General features: G+C 47.4%; 1 protein-coding gene across 3 annotated transcripts in view; it reads right to left on the bottom strand.

The window, feature by feature from the left end:
• Nucleotides 1–3,366: 3,366 nt before the first annotated feature.
• The window catches only part of SFR1 (SWI5 dependent homologous recombination repair protein 1), a 155,226-nt gene continuing 139,803 nt past the window's right edge, over nt 3,367–18,789 (bottom strand). For all 3 annotated transcript variants that reach the window (XM_086922744.1, XM_086922742.1, XM_086922743.1), the window contains exon 4: nt 3,367–4,552. In XM_086922744.1, the coding sequence (XP_086778870.1) occupies nt 4,361–4,552 (192 nt within the window). In that variant the 3' untranslated portion in view covers nt 3,367–4,360. The remainder of the gene's footprint in view (nt 4,553–18,789) is intronic.

The raw sequence follows: 18,789 nt of genomic DNA, 5'->3' as shown, positions 1-18,789 counted from the left end.
TCTTAGGTTCAGTGGGGTCTGCTGTGGGTTTCTTCAGAAGGGCGCTGAGTTCGGCATGTTTCCAACTTTCCGGGAAGGTGGCGGAGTTGAGGGAGCAGTTGATGACGTCTCGGAGATGGGGTGCGATGATGGAGTCTGCTTTGTTGAAAATGTGGTGGGGACATGGGTCGGTAGGCGATCCTGAGTGGATGGAGTTCATCAGGTGGATGGTGTCTTCAGTGGTGATTGGGTCCCAGGCGTAGAGGTTGTTGGAGGGGGGATTTGGTTTGGGGGTGGGTGGGGTGGATTGGTCTCTGGACTGGTTATCAAAGCTGTTATGTATGTCGGCGATTTTGTTGTGGAAGAAAGAGGCTAGGGAGTCGCAGAGGTCTTGGGATGGGGTGATGTCGTTGGTGCCGGCGGTGGGGTTGGTAAATTCTGTGACGATGTTGAAGAGTTCTTTGCTGTTGTGGGAGTTGTTGTCAAGTCGATCCTTGAATGCTGATTTCTTGGTGGAACGGATCAGTTGGTGGTGTTTGCGGGTGGCGTTCTTGAAGGTGGTCAGGTTGTCATTGGATGGGTTTTTTCTCCAGGCTTTCTCGAGGGTACGACAGAGCTTTTTGGATGTCTTAAGGTCATCGATGAACCAAGGGGCTTTTTTGCTACTTTGCTTGATTTGATGATTTTTCAAGGGAGCTAGTTCGTCGGCGCTGTGGGTGATCCATTGTGTGAGGTTGGTGGCAGCTTGGTTTGGGTCCGATGTTTTGGCGGGAGGGTTTTTGTGAAGCGAAGTAAGGAGCTGGTCGGTGGTAATTTTATTCCAGTTTCTTCGGGGGATTGGTTGAGGGAGGTTGTGGGTCGTGGTTTTTTTGTAGTTGAAGTGAACGCAACTGTGGTCCGTCCAGTGGAGCGCTGTAGTGTGGTTGAAGGAGACGTGCTAGCTGGAGGTGAAGATTGGGTCGAGCATGTGCCCGGCATAGTGGGTGGGGGTTCTCGATACAACAAGGTTTGGACAGTGGACCACTCCTATTTCAAGCACCAATCCTAATATCACCCAAAAATATTTTTGATTCTTAGTAAACTAGCGTGCAATTTTCAAATGCTCTCTGTCCCCAAAGCATATCCAAGAACTTGGAAAGAAGTCTATGTTTTTGTTATAGATGAAAAAGCACCGCTGCAAAAGTAAGACTCCACAGTTCATTGGAGATTAGTAAATCGTTGAGCAATTCTCATTATATAGACGCTGAATCGTGAAAAGTGAAATTCAATGTTCTTTTAATAATCCATATAAACACCAGCCAACGAGTTTCGTTCTGTCACCAGAACTTCTTCAGGGCTTTTTCGTATGAAAATATCTCTTTCACCGCATTACGATGGTCCCTCCTTTATTTCTGTTTCAAATCCCGAAAAGATATCACCATATGGCAGTTGCCTATTGGGTTAATCCATAATCCCCCTCGTGGCGTCTCGAGATTCAGACGCGTGTGTCTAATCTGACTTCAGACTTGTAGTCCTCAGAGGGGAGGGCGTGTGGGCTGATGAAGTCAGTGATGTCTTCGCTGAATAGAGTGCGGGGTCCTGGTGGTCTGTAGCTGAGGGTGCCTCTGAGTGTGGTCTTGGGGTCGGTGTGGATCTGGAAGTGAAGATGTTCGGCGGCTGCAAGGTTGTCGTCTGAGCTGGTCGTGATGCGGATGGAGTTCTTATGTACGACGGCGATGCCTCCTCCTGTTTGGATGGTGCAGTCTTTTCGGATGATCTTGTAGCCGTCCGGGATGGCTATGGCGATGTCGGGAGCTGAGGAGGCGTTCATCCAGGTTTCTGTAAGGAAGGCGACATCCGGCAAAGTGGTGTCGAGTAGGTTCCATAGTTCAATGGCGTGTCTGTAGACAGAGCGGGTGTTGAGCAGGATGCACTTCAGGTGGTTGGTGTCAGAGCTCTGTTTGGAGTCTGTGGATTTTGAGTGGGTCTTGATGCAGTCGAGTTTGCAGATATGGCAGGAGAAGGGTCCGTGGGTGTGTCCAGGGGCGGCCTGGTAGCAGTCTTTGAGTCGGCCGGGGTTGAGTGCTGAGAGGGATGCGGCATCATATGTTATGCGGGAGGAGTAGGATTTGCGAGGACCAGGGGGTCTAGTGCTGGGCGCGGTCCAGGCGCGGACGGGCGTAGACGGGCTCACCTTTGGCGCACCTTCAGCGCGCCTGGGGCGCGACCGCTGCGAGTAACCGCTGCGCGCGTAGACATCTGTCATATGAGGATAGTGGAAGGGGGAGGGGCGAGGGAGGAGCAGCTGGGAGGTGGGAGCGGGGCGGAGAGCCAGGCAGGGAGGCACAACAACAACAACAAAATAGCAGCAAGCCAAAAAGCGAAACAGGATTGGGGCACAAAGTGAATAAAAGCGAACAAAATGGCAGAGGCACCGGCACAATTAGGCGCAAATGAGACACACAGGCAGCACAGCACAATAGAAACACTCGCAAATGCGCACCTAGGCAATGCAGCGCTACGATACAGACAGAGTGACAAAGCAGGTATATGGCGCTACGATCTAAAACAACAGAGCGGTCAGGCTATAGCGCTACGATTTAATTCGGCACAGCAGACAGGCAATGAGCAAGCAGGTATATGGCGCTACAATCTAAAACAACAGAGAAATCAGGCAATAGCGCTACAAAATAATTCAGCACAGCAGACAGGCAGTGAGCAAGCAGGTATATGGCGCTACGATCTAAAACAACAGAGCAATCAGGCAATAGCGGTACGATATAATTCGGCACAGCAGACAGGCAATGATGGTTCACAGAGCACACTTGCGGTATGGCGCTAAGATATCCAGTGGTAGGCGGAGCAGGGAGCAGCGTGGGGAGCGACCGTTTCTGACGAGATCAGGACGGTCACCAATCAGAATAAGTTGCAGGTCTTTTTATCTTTAATAGACACCTGGAAGATGGGTATGATTCCCATATTTAAACGGATCAGCAGTTTTTCAAAGAGCAGGCGGGCACAATACTAATACTGTATTCAATGACTGAACTGAAATCATATTGATTTCCAAACTCCTCAATCACTGGGGATCTTCACAGCCCCTGAGTGAAATGCAAATAACAAATCTGGTTCATTAAAGCAGGACACGAGATGGTGCTTGAGGGAGATGTTCGGACACAGGCATAGTGTAAAGCATGACACATTATTGGCGCCTCCTAGGTCTTGGAATCTTTGCAGAACATTGGGCTTCCATATTTTTACCTGTTCGAATTCAGATGTAAATAATAAATAATTAATCAACTCAATCAACACAAAGCAAACTCGCCATGTCAAGAACACATTACCTGATGCTTTCCGAGTTGTCTTTTGTGTTAGTGGCTCGAGTTCAGAAGTGTCAGTTCTCACTTTAATGGGATCATCTCTTTATTTTGGCGTTGTTCATATTCTCTCTTTAGCAGCTCCAATTCACTCACATTTTTTGTGCACCTAGGTCTCACTAAATTGTGCAACAAGTTGGGTTTGTGGTAGTAAAATTCAACCATGATAGATTTAGGATTTGCATATTTCTACGAACACAGGTATCCTTACTCATGCAGAAAAATGTCACAACTTGGTAAACAGTCTTAGTAGAATAGGAGGAAAAGTGAAGGGAAGCGATCACTGGGGAGTAGTTACGCAATGGCTTTAAGTTAGACTTTTGGTGGTACTCAATGCTAATGTCTACCCTAAGGTAGATGAGAAACTACTCCAGCGCAAGACATTAGTCAGTCTGTTTGCACACTGAGAAAAACTGGAACATCCCCATAGTGAATAAGGGTGTTGTGGGAGGAGGCTTCTACAAAGCTTTTACTGGAGTGCGTAAAATGCACTGTATATCCGTTACCAAAGCGGATTAGAATAAAAAAGGCTAGTGACATATAGTTGGAAATCTAAGAATGCTATAGATTTACCCAAGTAATCCTCAGGAATTCAGTGAATATCCCACAAAGGAGTAACTCTAGTACAAAACAAGACTTGTCTTTACTTAACTAGATTTACTATTTTTTGTAAATAAACCCCGTGGTTTTTAATAATAGCATACATTTAACCATTTTTGAACACATAAATGTATCTACTTTGGTGGAGGTAACTTATGTATTTGATGCTTTCAGTATACCATGCCCTCGCAGAACATGATAGGTTGATTTGAAGCAGGAAGTCAAACATATATACTCGAGGTATTCAACAATGCACACCTCAGCAACAGAACTGTATAAACATGGCTCTTTGAAAGGAAACACACAAAAGAGTTCACATAATCCATTGTTCTGAACTCAAACACTTTTAAGCTTTTCAATTTCTCGCCCTGAGTCGGGTTGCAATCCTCAGTGTTTAGTGACAACAATCAAAGAAATTTAGCGCGTTAGGATTCCTCGAAGTCTTCTTCTGCCCGGTTATAGTGCAGTAAACTGTCTTCTATTCCACAGCTGTCTATGAGCTGAGAGAGACTCAGTTTCTGGCCTTCTGTAGACAAAGCTGACTGCAGCTCATATAGTAACTGCTGGCTACTGCTTCTCCATTTCTCTATCAAGGACTTCAATTCTGCCAGATTATTCTGAAAAGAGAACAATGTAACAGGCAGTTAATACAATGATAGCTGCAAACTCTAGACCTACATTCAGCTAGATTATGCTTTGCAATCAGTCCATTCTGTCCTTCATACTGCACATACAGGATCAACATTTATTTGGGCGGTGCACACAACCTGGCACTGGAATGGAGTTGTAGCACTTTGTGTCTTACTAAAAGAAAATTACCACAACCTTATGAACTGGTATTGCAGTACTATCTTATTTTTTTTCTTTAACCACGTAGTACTAGTGATGATAAAAGACTAGTAGGAATAAACCTCAACTTGCTAAACAAGACTAGTGTTGAGGTGTAGCCTTCCTTGGATTAGGGTGTTTTTGTGTCCTGTCTGAAGTTTGAAGTGTGCTTCAATCATGTTGCGGTGGGCATGTAACTGCACCTTATGGGAGAAGTGAGGAGCACTCAGGAAGAAGCTCAAGGATACAAAACTAGTTTTAAACTGGCTGAAAGATGAACAGCTATTAGATTGATACACAGGGAACCTTGCCCCACAAAATGGGTCTGACTCTGAATGGACAGAAACTGTGGCCATTGATATGTCTATGATTATGAAAAAGACAAGCTGAAAGGCCACTTGTGTGTCGGGAGGGTATGTGTTACTGACTTCCTCTACCCACCTGCTGCTATGCCTCCACAGAATTACTGCTTACCAGTGAGACTGTACTCCCATTATTTCTTATCCATGCACTCATCTTTTTATGCTGATTGGTAATGTTAACCGTTAGCCGCATATTAACTGCCCTCTGATGGCCCATTTCAACATGCAAATGTCGCTGAACTCCACCCTGAATGCTCATATATGTAGATGTATTGACTATACAGTAGATAATGATATTATTCAATTAATCGATCACTCAGGAGACAATCTTGCAACAATTATTCTAGGTTTCAATTTCCACTTTTACTGGTTACACTTTGACGTGCTCTCCTACCTTTAATATTTAATGGAACCATAATTATAAAACAACAAAAGTAGATGTGAAAGAGTGCAAGAGAAAGAAATGCAATTTACATAAACAAACTGATTACCTGAAGCCAAAATGCAGCTGAAACATGTTTTAGGTGTCCTGATTGCTTAGCTGAATTCTAAGTGGTAGCTGATTATTTGTATTGTCATCAGAAGGTTGTCTCGCAGCTTACAAGTCTGTACAAAGTTAGAATTCCTGCCAAATACAGGCTTGTTTGTAATATGGGCAATGACCAAGATTGGTGCCATCCTAGTTCTAAATTTCCTTCTTTGTAGCATCTGAGTTTGGATTGTGGGAAGAATGGTTTAGTTCCATGGACTGCTTGCTGAACGATGCTTGCTGAGGGCTTTGAAAGTGATTCCTCTAGTGTTTGGTAGAAATTGTAGGGCCTCTAGGCAGGTGTAATATGGTAGCATCTTCTCAGATTATAAACTCGCCTGGCTCTGTGATTCAGTAAGTATTGTAATCTTTTGAATAAGTACCTCAGGAGTCAAATCTAGCACCCGCTGACACAGTCAAGGGGTGGCAAGCACTAGAGTGACTGATGCTTGGACCCAGTGGGAGAAATCAATATGAGGAAAGACAAGGTATAGTAATGTCATGTTACAAAAAGCACCTTTGGCCACTTTGGTTAACCTAAGTTTAGAGTCAATGATCCTCTCAGGTTTTTCAGTTCTGTCGAGGTAGTCAGGAAGTTCAATCTCCTGAGGACATGAGATACTGCAATTGCATTTTTTTCCAGGATTCATATGGGTTTCTTCAGTAACACTCTTTCTGGTGGCATCTGATTGTAAATTAATAAATTTTTTAATATCCCCCATGATCCAGATTAGATCTGGAGAACTTGTCAGCAGTACTGCAGCACACCAGTTTGCTCCACCCTAACTCCATATCACCCTGGAAGTGACATAGCGGAGCTATAAATAAATGTCACTCCTGAAAACGGTCGTTAGTTTTCCTTTTTCACCCTCGGTTGAACAGAGCTAAACAAATGTCGGTGCACGTGTTCTGATACCTAACTTGGACCTTTTTAGATGTCAAAAAGAGGCCATTCCACAGAACGAGGGGGGCCAGACAGGAGCCTGCAAGAGTATTTACCAGAAGAAGCTCGACTTAAGGTAATTTAGTTGTTCTTCTGATGGAGACTTCTAACCGCAGATTCCTCACTTTTTGGATATATACCAAAACAGTATCTCTCAAAGTTGGTCGGTGTGTAGAATTTACTTGAATTAAAAAGTCCTACACAAAAGAATGGTGAAAATGCCCTTCATGCCGGACCTGACTGTCGAAGCAGCAGTGTTTCGTGAACATATGAACCAATGCCCACTTTGCAACCTGGCAGGTATCCCTAGCAGCAAAGCAGCTGTAGCGGCCTTGGTCCTGTTGGCCTTGATGCAGAGGACTATCCATCTCAACAGGGTCCTCTTCTGCACAGCCATCTCTATTTTTGAGCCAAAAAAAACAAACAAAGAGCCTCTTGATGGCACGATCAATATAACAACCCAAAGTCCTTTTGGGGTTCAACCAATAGAGCCTATTTCAAGAGGTGCTGGGGAGCAAAGAACATTAGTTGAAAGAGCCACTGTCCAAAGTGGTAGAGAGTAAAAACTGTGAGTAAAAACACAACACGTTCTCAGCACCAATTTGTCTGGGAAGGTGTTGTAGGGCAGTTGCACTCAAAGAGACAACAGCCCGCTGAAACAATGAGCTAATGTGATTGCAACTCAGAAGACACTCAAGAGATGCAGCAAGCAACTATGCTTAAGCTGAACGTTTTAAGTCACACTGGGGCATTACAAATGTCTTTGAAGGAAAAACGGTGGCCAAACCTTTAAAAACCACATTGTAGAAGAGTAGGATCTGCTTACTATGGTTACCCCAACTTTTTGCTGTATTTCACTGATTTATAGACTTTAGTCTGGCTGGGGCCCTGCTAACCAGGACCCCAGTCTAGCTGCTTCCTCTCTAAATTGATTGCATGTACATTAGGTACACTCCAGATTGGTTACTGGGTTACCCTTGTGAGTCCCTAGTAAATGGTACCTTAGGTACCAAGGGCTTAGGTACCCCAGAGGCCTACCAGGGGCTGAGCATGTATTATGCCACCCCTGGGAAGCCTTCCAAAATGGCACCACAGGTCTGCTACTGCAGCCTGGGTAAGGTGATACCTGTACCCCTTACTAAGATATAGTATACCTATATCTACCTATATATACAGACACATATAAACCTATAAGTCACTCCTATGGCAGGCCTTGACAATCCTGAAGGCAGAGTGCTTGGTTTTGTAGGAGAGGGTGCCCAAGCATGAGCTGAGCCCCTCTTCAGCTTTAGGAATCCCTTCCTTATAGCTGTTCTGTGATACAGCCATACCATATACTCTCAGTCCCATGAGCCGGCCGAAATCCAAACTGAGCCTCCTCCAACAGATTGTGTTGTTCCAGGTGCGTAGAAAGTGTGATACTAACAGCACGTTACACAATTTTAGCTGGGAATGGCAACAAGGAAATAGGCCTGTCATTTTTTGAACATTCAGGGTCAAGAGATGGTTTCTTCAATAGAGGGGACACTAAGGCTTGTTTCCACTGTTGGGGAACTACACCACTTACTAGTGACTGATTACAGATCAGGCGAAGAGTGGGGAGCAGTTCATCCTCATACTCCTTCCAGATCTTATGTGGTACTGGGTCCAAGGGTGAGCCGGAGGAGATACCCTGTGCCAATCTGCTGAAGTCATCCGCCGTTAAAGGCATTAACTCAGATAGATGTTCAGGAACCTGACAAACCAGGCCGTTATCCACACCCTCCGACTCATCCATCACAGGAGCACCATTGCTCCTAGCCTCAAAGACTATGTTCCCAGCTGCTAGCTGGCCACCCTCGAGATTATCGATAATCAACTGGATCTTTTCCTGGAAGAACCTAGCCAGATTCTCACAGAGTTCTTTTGAGGGAGCTTTTACATTCCTAGAGCAGTCAGGGCTGGTGAGACTATTCAGAATATTAAAAATGCTTCTAGAACTATTGGAGGTATTACAGATTACAGAAGAGAAATAGTCAGCTTTAGACCTTCTAATCTCATTCTTATACTCTGCAATTTTTTGTTTCCACAGCAACCTGTCTGCATCCTTGTAACCACGCCTTCATCTCCTCTCAGCTTGTTTACACGCGAGTTTCAGGTCTTTTAGTGTAGCATTAAACCAAGGGGCAGAAATTCTACCCTTGCATCTGTGTTTTTTAAAAGGGGCACAAGAGTCCAAGATCGAGGTGATCCTTAGACAAAATAAGGCATAGTTCTCCTCAACTTGTTTGTCTGAGGAGAAGCAGTCCCCAACAAATGGATAACTGCACTGGAGAGGGCCTGCAAAGTACTGAAGGTACCCCAGGAGCAGTGGGCAGCAATATTGTGGCTCTCCTTTGCAGACAAAGATAGAGACAAGCTCCTCACTGTCAGAGAAGCGGATGCTGGTGATTACAAGGTCCTGAAGAGTGCTCCAATAGATGGGTTTGGCTTAACCACTGAGCAGTATAGAATACAGTTCAGAGATACCCAGAAGACACAGACTCAGGACTTGGTTGAATTTGTAGATTGTGCTACTAAGGCTCTGGAGGGCTGGTTACTGGGCAGTAAAGTGTGTGACTATACAGGATTGTATAATCTGATCATGAGGGAGCTGATCCTTAATAGCTGTCAAAATCAGATGTTGCGTCAGCACCTGGTAGACTCTGATCTGACCTCTCCCCAAGAATTGGGAAATAAGACAGACAAATGGGTCAGAACCAGGGTGAAGCAGAAGGTACAGAACCAAGGTGGTGACCAAAAGAAGCAAGATCAAAAAGGTGAGGAGAAGGGTAAAGACCAGAAGTCTTCATAAGGTCTCCAAAAATCTTCTAATGGTGGGAATCCCCAATCTTCCAAAAAGAAAGAAGGCCCTAGAAAACCATGGTGTAAAGTCTGTAAACAGAATAGCCATTGGACCAGTGATTGCACCAAGAAAGATGCAGCACCAACCACCATTGCCCCTAAGGCAACCTTTCCCCCTAGTTCAGCCACAGATGGTGGTTCTCAGCAAAAGGGTGTAGTAGGGTTGACCCTGGGATCTGCGATGGGCTCTGGCCTAGTCAGAGTTCCAACTCAGGCTGTGTTCGTCTGTGATGGAGGCATGGCTATGACCTCCTCTGTGAGTCCCAGTGACCTGGGCAAGTACCGACAAAGGCCTTTGATAAATGAGAAAGAGGCTTTGGCCTACTGGGACACAGGGGCAAGTGTCACAATGGTGACACCAGACTTTGTGGACCCTGGACAAGTCATACTTGGTGAGACTTACCAAGAGATCAATGCTAGCAATGTCAGGACCACCCATGCCCTGGCAGTTGTTAATTTCTCCTGGGTAGGGGTAACTGGCCTCAAGAAGGTTGTGGTTAGTGCAGACCTCCCTGTTGAATGTTTGCTTGGAAATGACCTAGAGACTTCAGCCTGGTCTGAAGTCTCTAGGTAATTTCGACCTAGAGAGTTTAGGACCCATGCAGAAATGTTAGGAATCTCAGCACATGTCCTTGCAGGAACTAGATCACAGATCAAAAAGTCTAACATTGGACAGGCCCTAGATTCTGGAATAATGGACCAGGTGCCTTCCAAGAAAAGGAGCAGTAGGGTTAAGGCAGTGCCTTCCCCCCTGACTCAGAGTGATGATCAGTCTCTAGAGGGAGATGATTGTGAGCCTGAAGAAGAAACTGTCCCAGAGGAGCTTGAGCCTGATCATGTTGAGTTCTTGGGGACAGGGGGCCCTTCCAGGGCAGATCTGAGTCAGGAGCAGCTGAGCTGCCCTTCTCTTGAACCCCTCAGACAGCAAGCTGCTGCTGAGGCTGCTGGTGGCACCCATAAGATGTATTGGGATGATGGACTCCTGTACTCAGAGAGTAGAGACCCCAAGCCTGGTACAGCCAGGAGGTTGATTATACCTCTGAAGTTCAGGGCTTCCTATTGACACTAGCCCATGATATTCCTTTAGCAGGACACCTGGTCCAGAACAAGACTTGCAAGACTTGGGAGAGAATTGTCCCTCACTTTCACTGGCCCCACATGTTATGTTATGTTATGTTATGTTATGGAAATTTGTATAGCGCGCGGCTGCCCCAGCCAAGGGGCGTCCCGGCGCTGCGAGCTGACCAGAGTGCAGAATGAAGGTGCACAAAGAAAACAGATTATTGGAAAAGATGGGTTTTGATGGCCTTTCTAAAGGCTAAGAGATCATGCATCCCCCGTATGGTTACAGGCAGGCTGTTCCATAGCTTGGCAGCAAGGAGGCTGAAAGATCGTCCACCAACTCTGGCAAGTCTAGTGTGGGGAATGATCGCTAGATGTTGTCCCTCTGAGCGGAGAGATCTGCTAGGTGTGTACTCAGACAAGAGGGGACTCAGCAGTGGGGGAGAGGCGGTTTTGAGGATCTTGAAGGCTAAACATAGAGCCTTGAACTGGATCCTTTTTCCCACCGGGAGCCAATGCAGTTTTCTTAAGGTTCCTGAGACTGAAGAGTGGCGAGGGAGGCCGACCAGAGCCCTGGCAGCCGCGTTCTGGACTCTCTGCAGTCTGGTGGTTTCGGCCAGGTTCGCTCCCAAAAGGAGAGAACTGGCATAGTCCAGTCTAGAAAGGATCGTCGCCTGGACGATAAGCTGGCGGGTGCGGCAGTCAAAGAACTTCAGGATGGGCCTGATGTTGCGTAAAATGCCGAAGCACGTGGCGGCCACTTTCTTGGTGTGGATGGTATATTTTAGAGCCGAATCGACCCAGACACCTAGATTCTTGACACAGTCCTTTGGCTTGGGGGGTGGGCCCAGAATGTCAGGCCACCAATTATCTCCCCAGGATGCGGTATTTTTTCCCAAGAGGAGAATCTCGGTTTTACCGGCGTTTAGTTGGAGAAAATTCGCCGTCATCCAGTTGGTGATGTCAATGAGTGTCTGTTTAAAGTGATGGGCTTCCAGACCACTGTTGTTATTCAAAGCCACCACCAACTGGGTATCATCTGCATATGATAGCAAAGCCATTCCATTCCTTCTGGCCACCTCCGCTAACGGGCGGACATAGACATTGAACAGGGTAGGGCTAAGGGACGAGCCCTGCGGCACTCCCTGTCCAATGCTATGCTCCTTCGAGATGTAAGGGGGGTGGAGACTTTAAAAGACCTGTTAGACAGGAAGTCTCTGAACCACCCCAGGGCTGCCCCTATGACTCCAATTTCCTCCAGTCTCATCAAGAGGACCTCATGTGACACCGTATCGAAGGCAGCACTGAGGTCCAATAGGACCAGTGCTGCAGTACCGCCGGCGTCAAGAATGGAACGGAGGTCTTCAGAAACACTGAGCAAGGCTGTCTCGGTGCTATGACCGGCTCTAAACCCGTGTTGGGAGTCATTCAGGATGTTATTGGTGAGGAGGAAGTTGGACAAGATGTTATTGACGTGTGCCTCGGCCACTTTAGCAGGCCAAGGGAGCAGGGAGATCGGCCTAAAGTTCTCCGGAAGTGAGGGATCTAAAGTGGGTTTTTTTAGAATAGGGGACACCCATGCCTGCTTCCATTTGATGGGAACACTGGCAGTGGAGAGTGACCGATTGATGATGTCACGAACGTGATCTGTGATGAGTACATGAGCGTCACAGAACAGGTCAGGCTTCAAGGGATCTGCCGGAGACCCGGATTTAATCTTTCCACAGATTTTAGAGAAAGTCTCACGGTCAAGTGTAGGAAGGGAAGTGAGGGAAGGCCTGGTAGGATCAAAGGTGACCGGTGACTGAGGGCCTGTGGGGAAGGTGTCGTATATCTTCCTGATTTTATCTGTGAAAAAATTAGCCATGTTGTTGCAGAGGTCGGGCGAGGTAATGATGGCGTTGGCAGATTTCTTTGCCGTGAGGTCCTTCAGAATTTTGAAAACCGATTTTGAGGTGTTAGAGCTATTGTTGATTTCACTGGCATAATATGCCGCTCTTATTCTGCAGACCTTACGGTGGTAAGTTTTTTGGAGCAGGGCATATTCTTGTTTAAGGGTGGCATCATAACTTTTTCTCCAGCGTCTCTCTGCCTTCTTACATTCCTTTTTCAAGGTAGCAAGTTCTGAGTTGTACCATGGACTCGCCGTGTGAATGCGGGCCTTGGTCCATCTGGCAGGGATAAGAGTGTCGAGAGCCTGGGTAATCCAGAGGCAGAACTGATCGTAACCTGTATCCAGGTCGTCACTCGGGAGTAGAGGATTTAATGCCAGGATATCATGTAGATCTTCAAGGCGGAGTTTTCTCCATGGCCGTTTCTGAACTGAGGGAGTGGGTGCTACTACAGGACTTGAGTTGCAGGGGATGGTTAACATCACTAAATAGTGATCAGTCCAGGTCATGGGAATAGGTGTGCCAGAGGACCCGCCGGTGATGTTGGAGAAAATGGGGTCAAGGAGGTGTCCTGCTCTATGGGTAGGGCCACAGACAAGTTGATTGAGTTCGAAAGCGGCAAGATCCGCTAAAAAAGTTGCCGCTTTAGACTCGGTATTCTTGTCAAGATGCAAGTTAAGGTCGCCAATAATCGTGAAGTTGGCAGAGGTGATAACATTGGTATTCAGGTGTTGTAGAAGGGAGTTAGTGAAGGGAACGTCAGCACCAGGAGGTCTATAGACCAGAAGGCCAGTAGCACAAAACTGGGGGTTGACTTTAATCGAGAAGCGAGCACTTTCGCTACCTCTGATGTCTACTTTATCGAGTTGGCACTTAAAGTGGGATTTGATTATGAGCGCTAGCCCGCCCCCTCTCGTGCCCCTGTTCACAGTATAGATAGAATAGCCTGTAGGTGTTGCCAGGTTGCAGACCGAGTCCATCTCGTCAAGGAGCCATGTCTCAGTCATGAACAGGGCATCTAGAGAATGGTCAATTAAAAGATCATGAATTTCTGAATGATGTTTATGCATGGATCTTACGTTAAGGTGTCCTAGCCTGAAGGTGTGGACAGGAAGGGGTTTGGACAGACGTTTGGAAGTAGAGCACAGTTGGGAGGGAGTAACAAGCGGATGGTGTATATGAGCAGGGTTGCGTCTGGTGCAGGAGCAGGAGGAATGCTGAAAGCTCAGCAGCTCGGATTTGGAATAACACATCTTACCGCCTTAATGCCAGGATGAGGAGCAGAGTGCCTGGCGCCTGGCGCTGCCTTAGCGCAGACGGGCGCAGACGGGCAGCTCTTTGGCGGGTCTTCGGCGGGGCTGCGCGCGACCGCTGCGCGCTCAAGATGTTGTGAGGGCTAAATAGCAACAGGAAGTTGTGCACTAGAGCGCTAACCGCTCTGCAAGCTGGCCGACCGGAAGTGTCCCAGCGAACCGATGCAGGGAAACGGATCCTACAGTCAGTAAAGTGGCGTGTGGTGCAGGGGAAAGTGAATTTTAAAAAAGCACTAGTCAAAGTGTCCAATACATTCAGAACAGTTTAAAAGAATAGCGTTATTTCAAAGCAGCGCGTTAGCTTACACTCAGGTCAGGTCACAAAGCGGGTCAGGGACACTGCCACTGTCTCCTTTCCGCGAAGCGCTGCAGCCCCTGTTCTGCCTAAATAGCCACAGGAAGTTGTGCACTAGAGCGCTAACCGCTCTGCAAGCTGGCCGACCGGAAGTGTCCCAGCGAACCGATGCAGGGAAACGGATCCTACAGTCAGTAAAGTGGCGTGTGGTGCAGGGGAAAGTGAATTTTAAAAAAGCACTAGTCAAAGTGTCCAATACATTCAGAACAGTTTAAAAGAATAGCGTTATTTCAAAGCAGCGCGTTAGCTTACACTCAGGTCAGGTCACAAAGCGGGTCAGGGACACTGCCACTGTCTCCTTTCCGCGAAGCGCTGCAGCCCCTGTTCTGCCTAAATAGCCACAGGAAGTTGTGCACTAGAGTCCTAACCGCTCTGCAAGCTGGCCGACCGGAAGTGTCCCAGCGAACCGATGCAGGGAAACGGATCCTACAGTCAGTAAAGTGGCGTGTGGTGCAGGGGAAAGTGAATTTTAAAAAAGCACTAGTCAAAGTGTCCAATACATTCAGAACAGTGTCTGAAGACACAAAGGAGTTTTGTCGCTCCTGTGTAACCTGTCAAGCCAGTGGTAAGTAAGGTGGCACTACAAAGGCCCCCCTGATACCACTACCTGTGGTGGGGGTTCCCTTTGAGAGAGTGGGGATTGACATTGTTGGACCAATAGATCCTCAGACAGCATCTGGGCACAGGTTTATCCTAGTGGTGGTGGACCGTGCCACTAAGTACCCAGAAGCTATTCCCCTTAGGACCACTACAGCACCTGTTGTGGCAAGAGCCCTCTTGGGAGTATTCACAAGAGTGGGGTTTCCTAAGGAGGTAGTATCTGACAGAGGTACAAACTTTATTTCCAGCTACTTAACTGCGATGTGGAAGGAATGTGGAGTGAACTATAAATTCACCACACCCTATCATCCACAGTGCAATGGTATAGTTGAATAATTCAACAAAACCGTAAAGGGTATGATTAAGGGTCTCCCAGAAAAGCTCAGGCGGATATGGGACATCCTGCTACCCTGCCTTTTGTTTGCATAGCAGGAGGTTCGTCAAAAGGGGGTTGGCTTCAGCCAATTTGAACTTCTGTTTGGACACCCTATCAGAGGACCACATTGTCTGGTGAAGGAGGGATGGGAGTTACCTCTCAAACCCCCTAAACAGGATATTGTGGACTATGTACTTGGTCTCCGCTCCAGAATGGCTGAGTACATGAAAAAGGCAACTAAAAACCTTGAGGCTAGCCAGGAATTACAGAAAGGCTGGCATGACCAAAAGGCTGTACTGACTGTTTACCAGCCAGGACAGAAAGTGTGGGTGTTGGAGCCTGTGGCCCCAGCAGCTCGCCAAGACAAGTGGAGTGGGCCCCACACTATTGTCGAACAAAAGGAGAGGTTACATATTTAGTAGATCTTTGAACTCCCGGGAGCCCCATAGGGTGCTTCATGTCAACAGATTGAAACCATATGTTGACAGGGCAGACATGGGCTTGCTCGTGGCTACTGATGAAGAACAGGAGGAAGAGAGTGACCCTCTCCCAGACCTGCTCTCTCAGAACCCTGATGATGGATCATTTGATGGAGTAGCCTTGGCAGGCAGCCTCACTGATCAACAGCAAACTGATTGCAGAAAAGTTCTAAATCAGTTTAGACATATGTTTTCACAGACTCCAAGTTAGACTACCTGGTGCACTCATGAAGTGGACACTGGGGACAGTCTGCCTGTTAAAAATAAGATTTACAGGCAACCTGATCATGTCAGGGACTGTATCAGGACTGAAGTCAAGAAAATGTTGGATTTATGAGTGACTGAACCCTCAGACAGCCCTTTGGCTAGTCCAGTAGTCTTGGTACCTACACCTCACACCCAGGGTGGTAAGTGAGAGATGAGGTCCTGTGTTGACTACAAGGGTCTCAATGCAGTCACTAGGACTGATGTCCATCCAATTTGCAGAGCAGATGAGCTCATAGATATGTTGGACTCTGCCAAATTTCTGAGCACATTTGATCGAACAGCTGGCTACTGGCAGATCAGACTAGCTGATGATGCAAAGCCAAAAACAGCATTCTGAACCTCTAGTGGACATTATCAGTTTGTGGTAATGCCCTTTGGTCTGAAGAATGCACCTGCCACATTTCAAAGGTTGGTGAACAAAGTCTTAACAGGCCTGGAAGACTATAGTGCAGCTTATCTGGATGATATTGCTGTCTTTAGCTCCACCTGGGAGCATCACCTGGTCCGCCTAGGCAATGTTTTGGAGGCTCTGCAAAAGGCAGGCCTAACTATCAAGGCTACTAAGTGCCAGATAGGGCAGAGTCAGGTTGTGTACCTGGGCCACCTTGTAGGTGGGGGCCAGGTTCAACCATTGCAGAGCAAAATCCAGGCCATCATGGACTAGGTTGCTCCCACTACCCAGACTCAGGTCAGAGCTTTCTTGGGCCTGACTGGGTACTATAGAAGATTTGTCAAGGGGTATGGATCCATAGTGACACCCCTAAATGACTTAACTTCTAAAAGAATGCCTAAGAAAGTTCAGTGTACAGTCAGCTGTCAAAAGGCATTTAATGACCTGAAGCAGGCCATGTGCACTGCACCAATTCAACAAAGTCCTAACTAAAACAAAGAATTCACTGTCCAAACAGATGCATCTGAGTTGGGCGTAGGGGCTGTGATGTCACAACTGAATGATGAAGGTCAGGACCAGCCAGTAGCTTCTATTAGCAGAAGGCAGGACCCCTAGAGAGAAATGTTAATCAGCTATTGAGAGGGAGGCCTTTGCTGTGGTTTGGGTTCTGAAGAAGCTGAGGTCTTACTTGTTTGGCACTCACTTCACTGTTCAGACTGACCATAAGCCCCTCTTATGGCTAAAACAGATGAAGGGTGAAAACCCCAAACTTTTGAGGTGGCCTATTTCCCTACAGGGGATGGACTATACAGTGGGACATAGACCTGGGAGTAACCATGCCAATGCAGATGGACTCTCCAGATATTTCCACTTAGAACATGAAGACTCAACTGGTTCCCCCACTTTTTGCTGTGTTTCACTGATTTATCGACTTTAGTCAGGCTGGGGCCCTGCTAACCAGGACCCCAGCCTAGCTGCTTCCTCTCTAAATTGATTGCATGTACATCAGGTACACTCCAGATTGGTTACTGGGTTACCCTTGTGAGTCCCTAGTATATGGTACCTTAGGTACCAAGGGCTTAGGTACCCCAGAGGCCTACCAGGGGCTGAGCATGTATTATGCCACCCCTGGGAAGACTTCCAAAATGGCACCAGAGGTCTGCTACTGCAGCCTGGGTAAGGTGGCACTTGTACCCCTTACTAAGATATAGTATGCCTATATCTACCTATATATACAGGCACATATAAACCTATAAGTCACTCCTATGGTAGGCCTTGACAATCCTGAAGTCAGAGTGCTTGGTTTTGTAGGAGAGGGTGCCCAAGAATGAGCAGAGCCCCTCTGCAGCTTTCGGAATCCCTTCCTTATAGCTGTTCTGTGATACAGCCTTACCATACACTCTTAAGTGCATTACAACTTCGTGGTAAATGCTAACCTTGGAATGGCTGCAAGAATCCTACCACCGGCCGCCCCCCTCCGCCAGTTCGGGCGGCGGGGGTAGAATTCCACCCTTCTAGAGGGAGATGACATGTACACACTTACCTGACCGGTAATAGTTTAAAAGAGCCCCAGCATCACAAAATGGATGCTGCTGCCACAGACATGAGTCTGACCTCCTGTTGCTGGACGAAACTTCGGCAGGGGAGGCCTGGACAACAGGTTTCCTGTCCAGGGAGGTGTAACCACCTCCCCAGACAGGCTTTAGTGTATTGGGGCAGGGTGGGTGCATTCAGAGAATGCTTTTCAGACAGTGCCATGTCTGAACTGGGGTGGCAAATTGGGCTAAAGAACGGTGATGGAGTAAACCCAGATCTCTTGACTGGGTGTGAATATTTGATTGGTTCAGATGCTCCGTCCATCACCACCCCCTTTTGTACCGCTTTGTTCGCCATAAGTTGGCAGGGTATGCTCAGACGTGAGTCCCTTGCTCACTTTGCCACTGGATTCAAGCAAGCCGGGCTGAAGACGGCTGAAATGCCAGAAACCGGTCCTCGGAAGCTGGTTTCCGGTCCAGGGAAGGCATGGCTTGGCAGTTCGGACTGGACTGTTCCCATGAGGCACAGGGTCAGACTGATTTGCATATGGCCATGTCTGAACTGGGGTGGCAGAGAGGGCTAAAGAACAGTGATGGATTAAACCCAGATCTCTTGACTGGGTGTGAGTATTTGATTGGTTCAGATGCTCCGTCCATCACCACCCCCTTTTATCCCCTGTTCAAACAGGCACCAAAGAAGCATCATGCCGGTCTGCATTTTCAAGGCACCAGCCGGATCCCAAAGAATCTGCGACACAGGATACGAACTTCCAGACATCACCGAGGCCGACATGAGATCTCAGCAGAGCTGAGACCTGTAGCCATCACGAGAGACGTGGGACCGGAACTCCTGGACATCCAGCACATTTGCTAGTGCATCAACTTCCCGAGCTTTCCCAAAGTTGTGGATTTGGCTACTTGTAGTTCAAGCCCTGAGCACCTTTTGCACTGAAGATTGTGGGCCTACACTCCACGAGTGTTCCATGGGCCCGCTTCTAGCATTTCTGCTCAAGGCCCCTTCGCGACCCCTGGTCCGTCG

Source organism: Lissotriton vulgaris, chromosome 5 (assembly GCF_964263255.1).
Source record: "Lissotriton vulgaris chromosome 5, aLisVul1.2, whole genome shotgun sequence".
Taxonomy (NCBI): domain Eukaryota; kingdom Metazoa; phylum Chordata; class Amphibia; order Caudata; family Salamandridae; genus Lissotriton; species Lissotriton vulgaris.
This window is presented reverse-complemented; position numbering and strand designations above follow the sequence as displayed.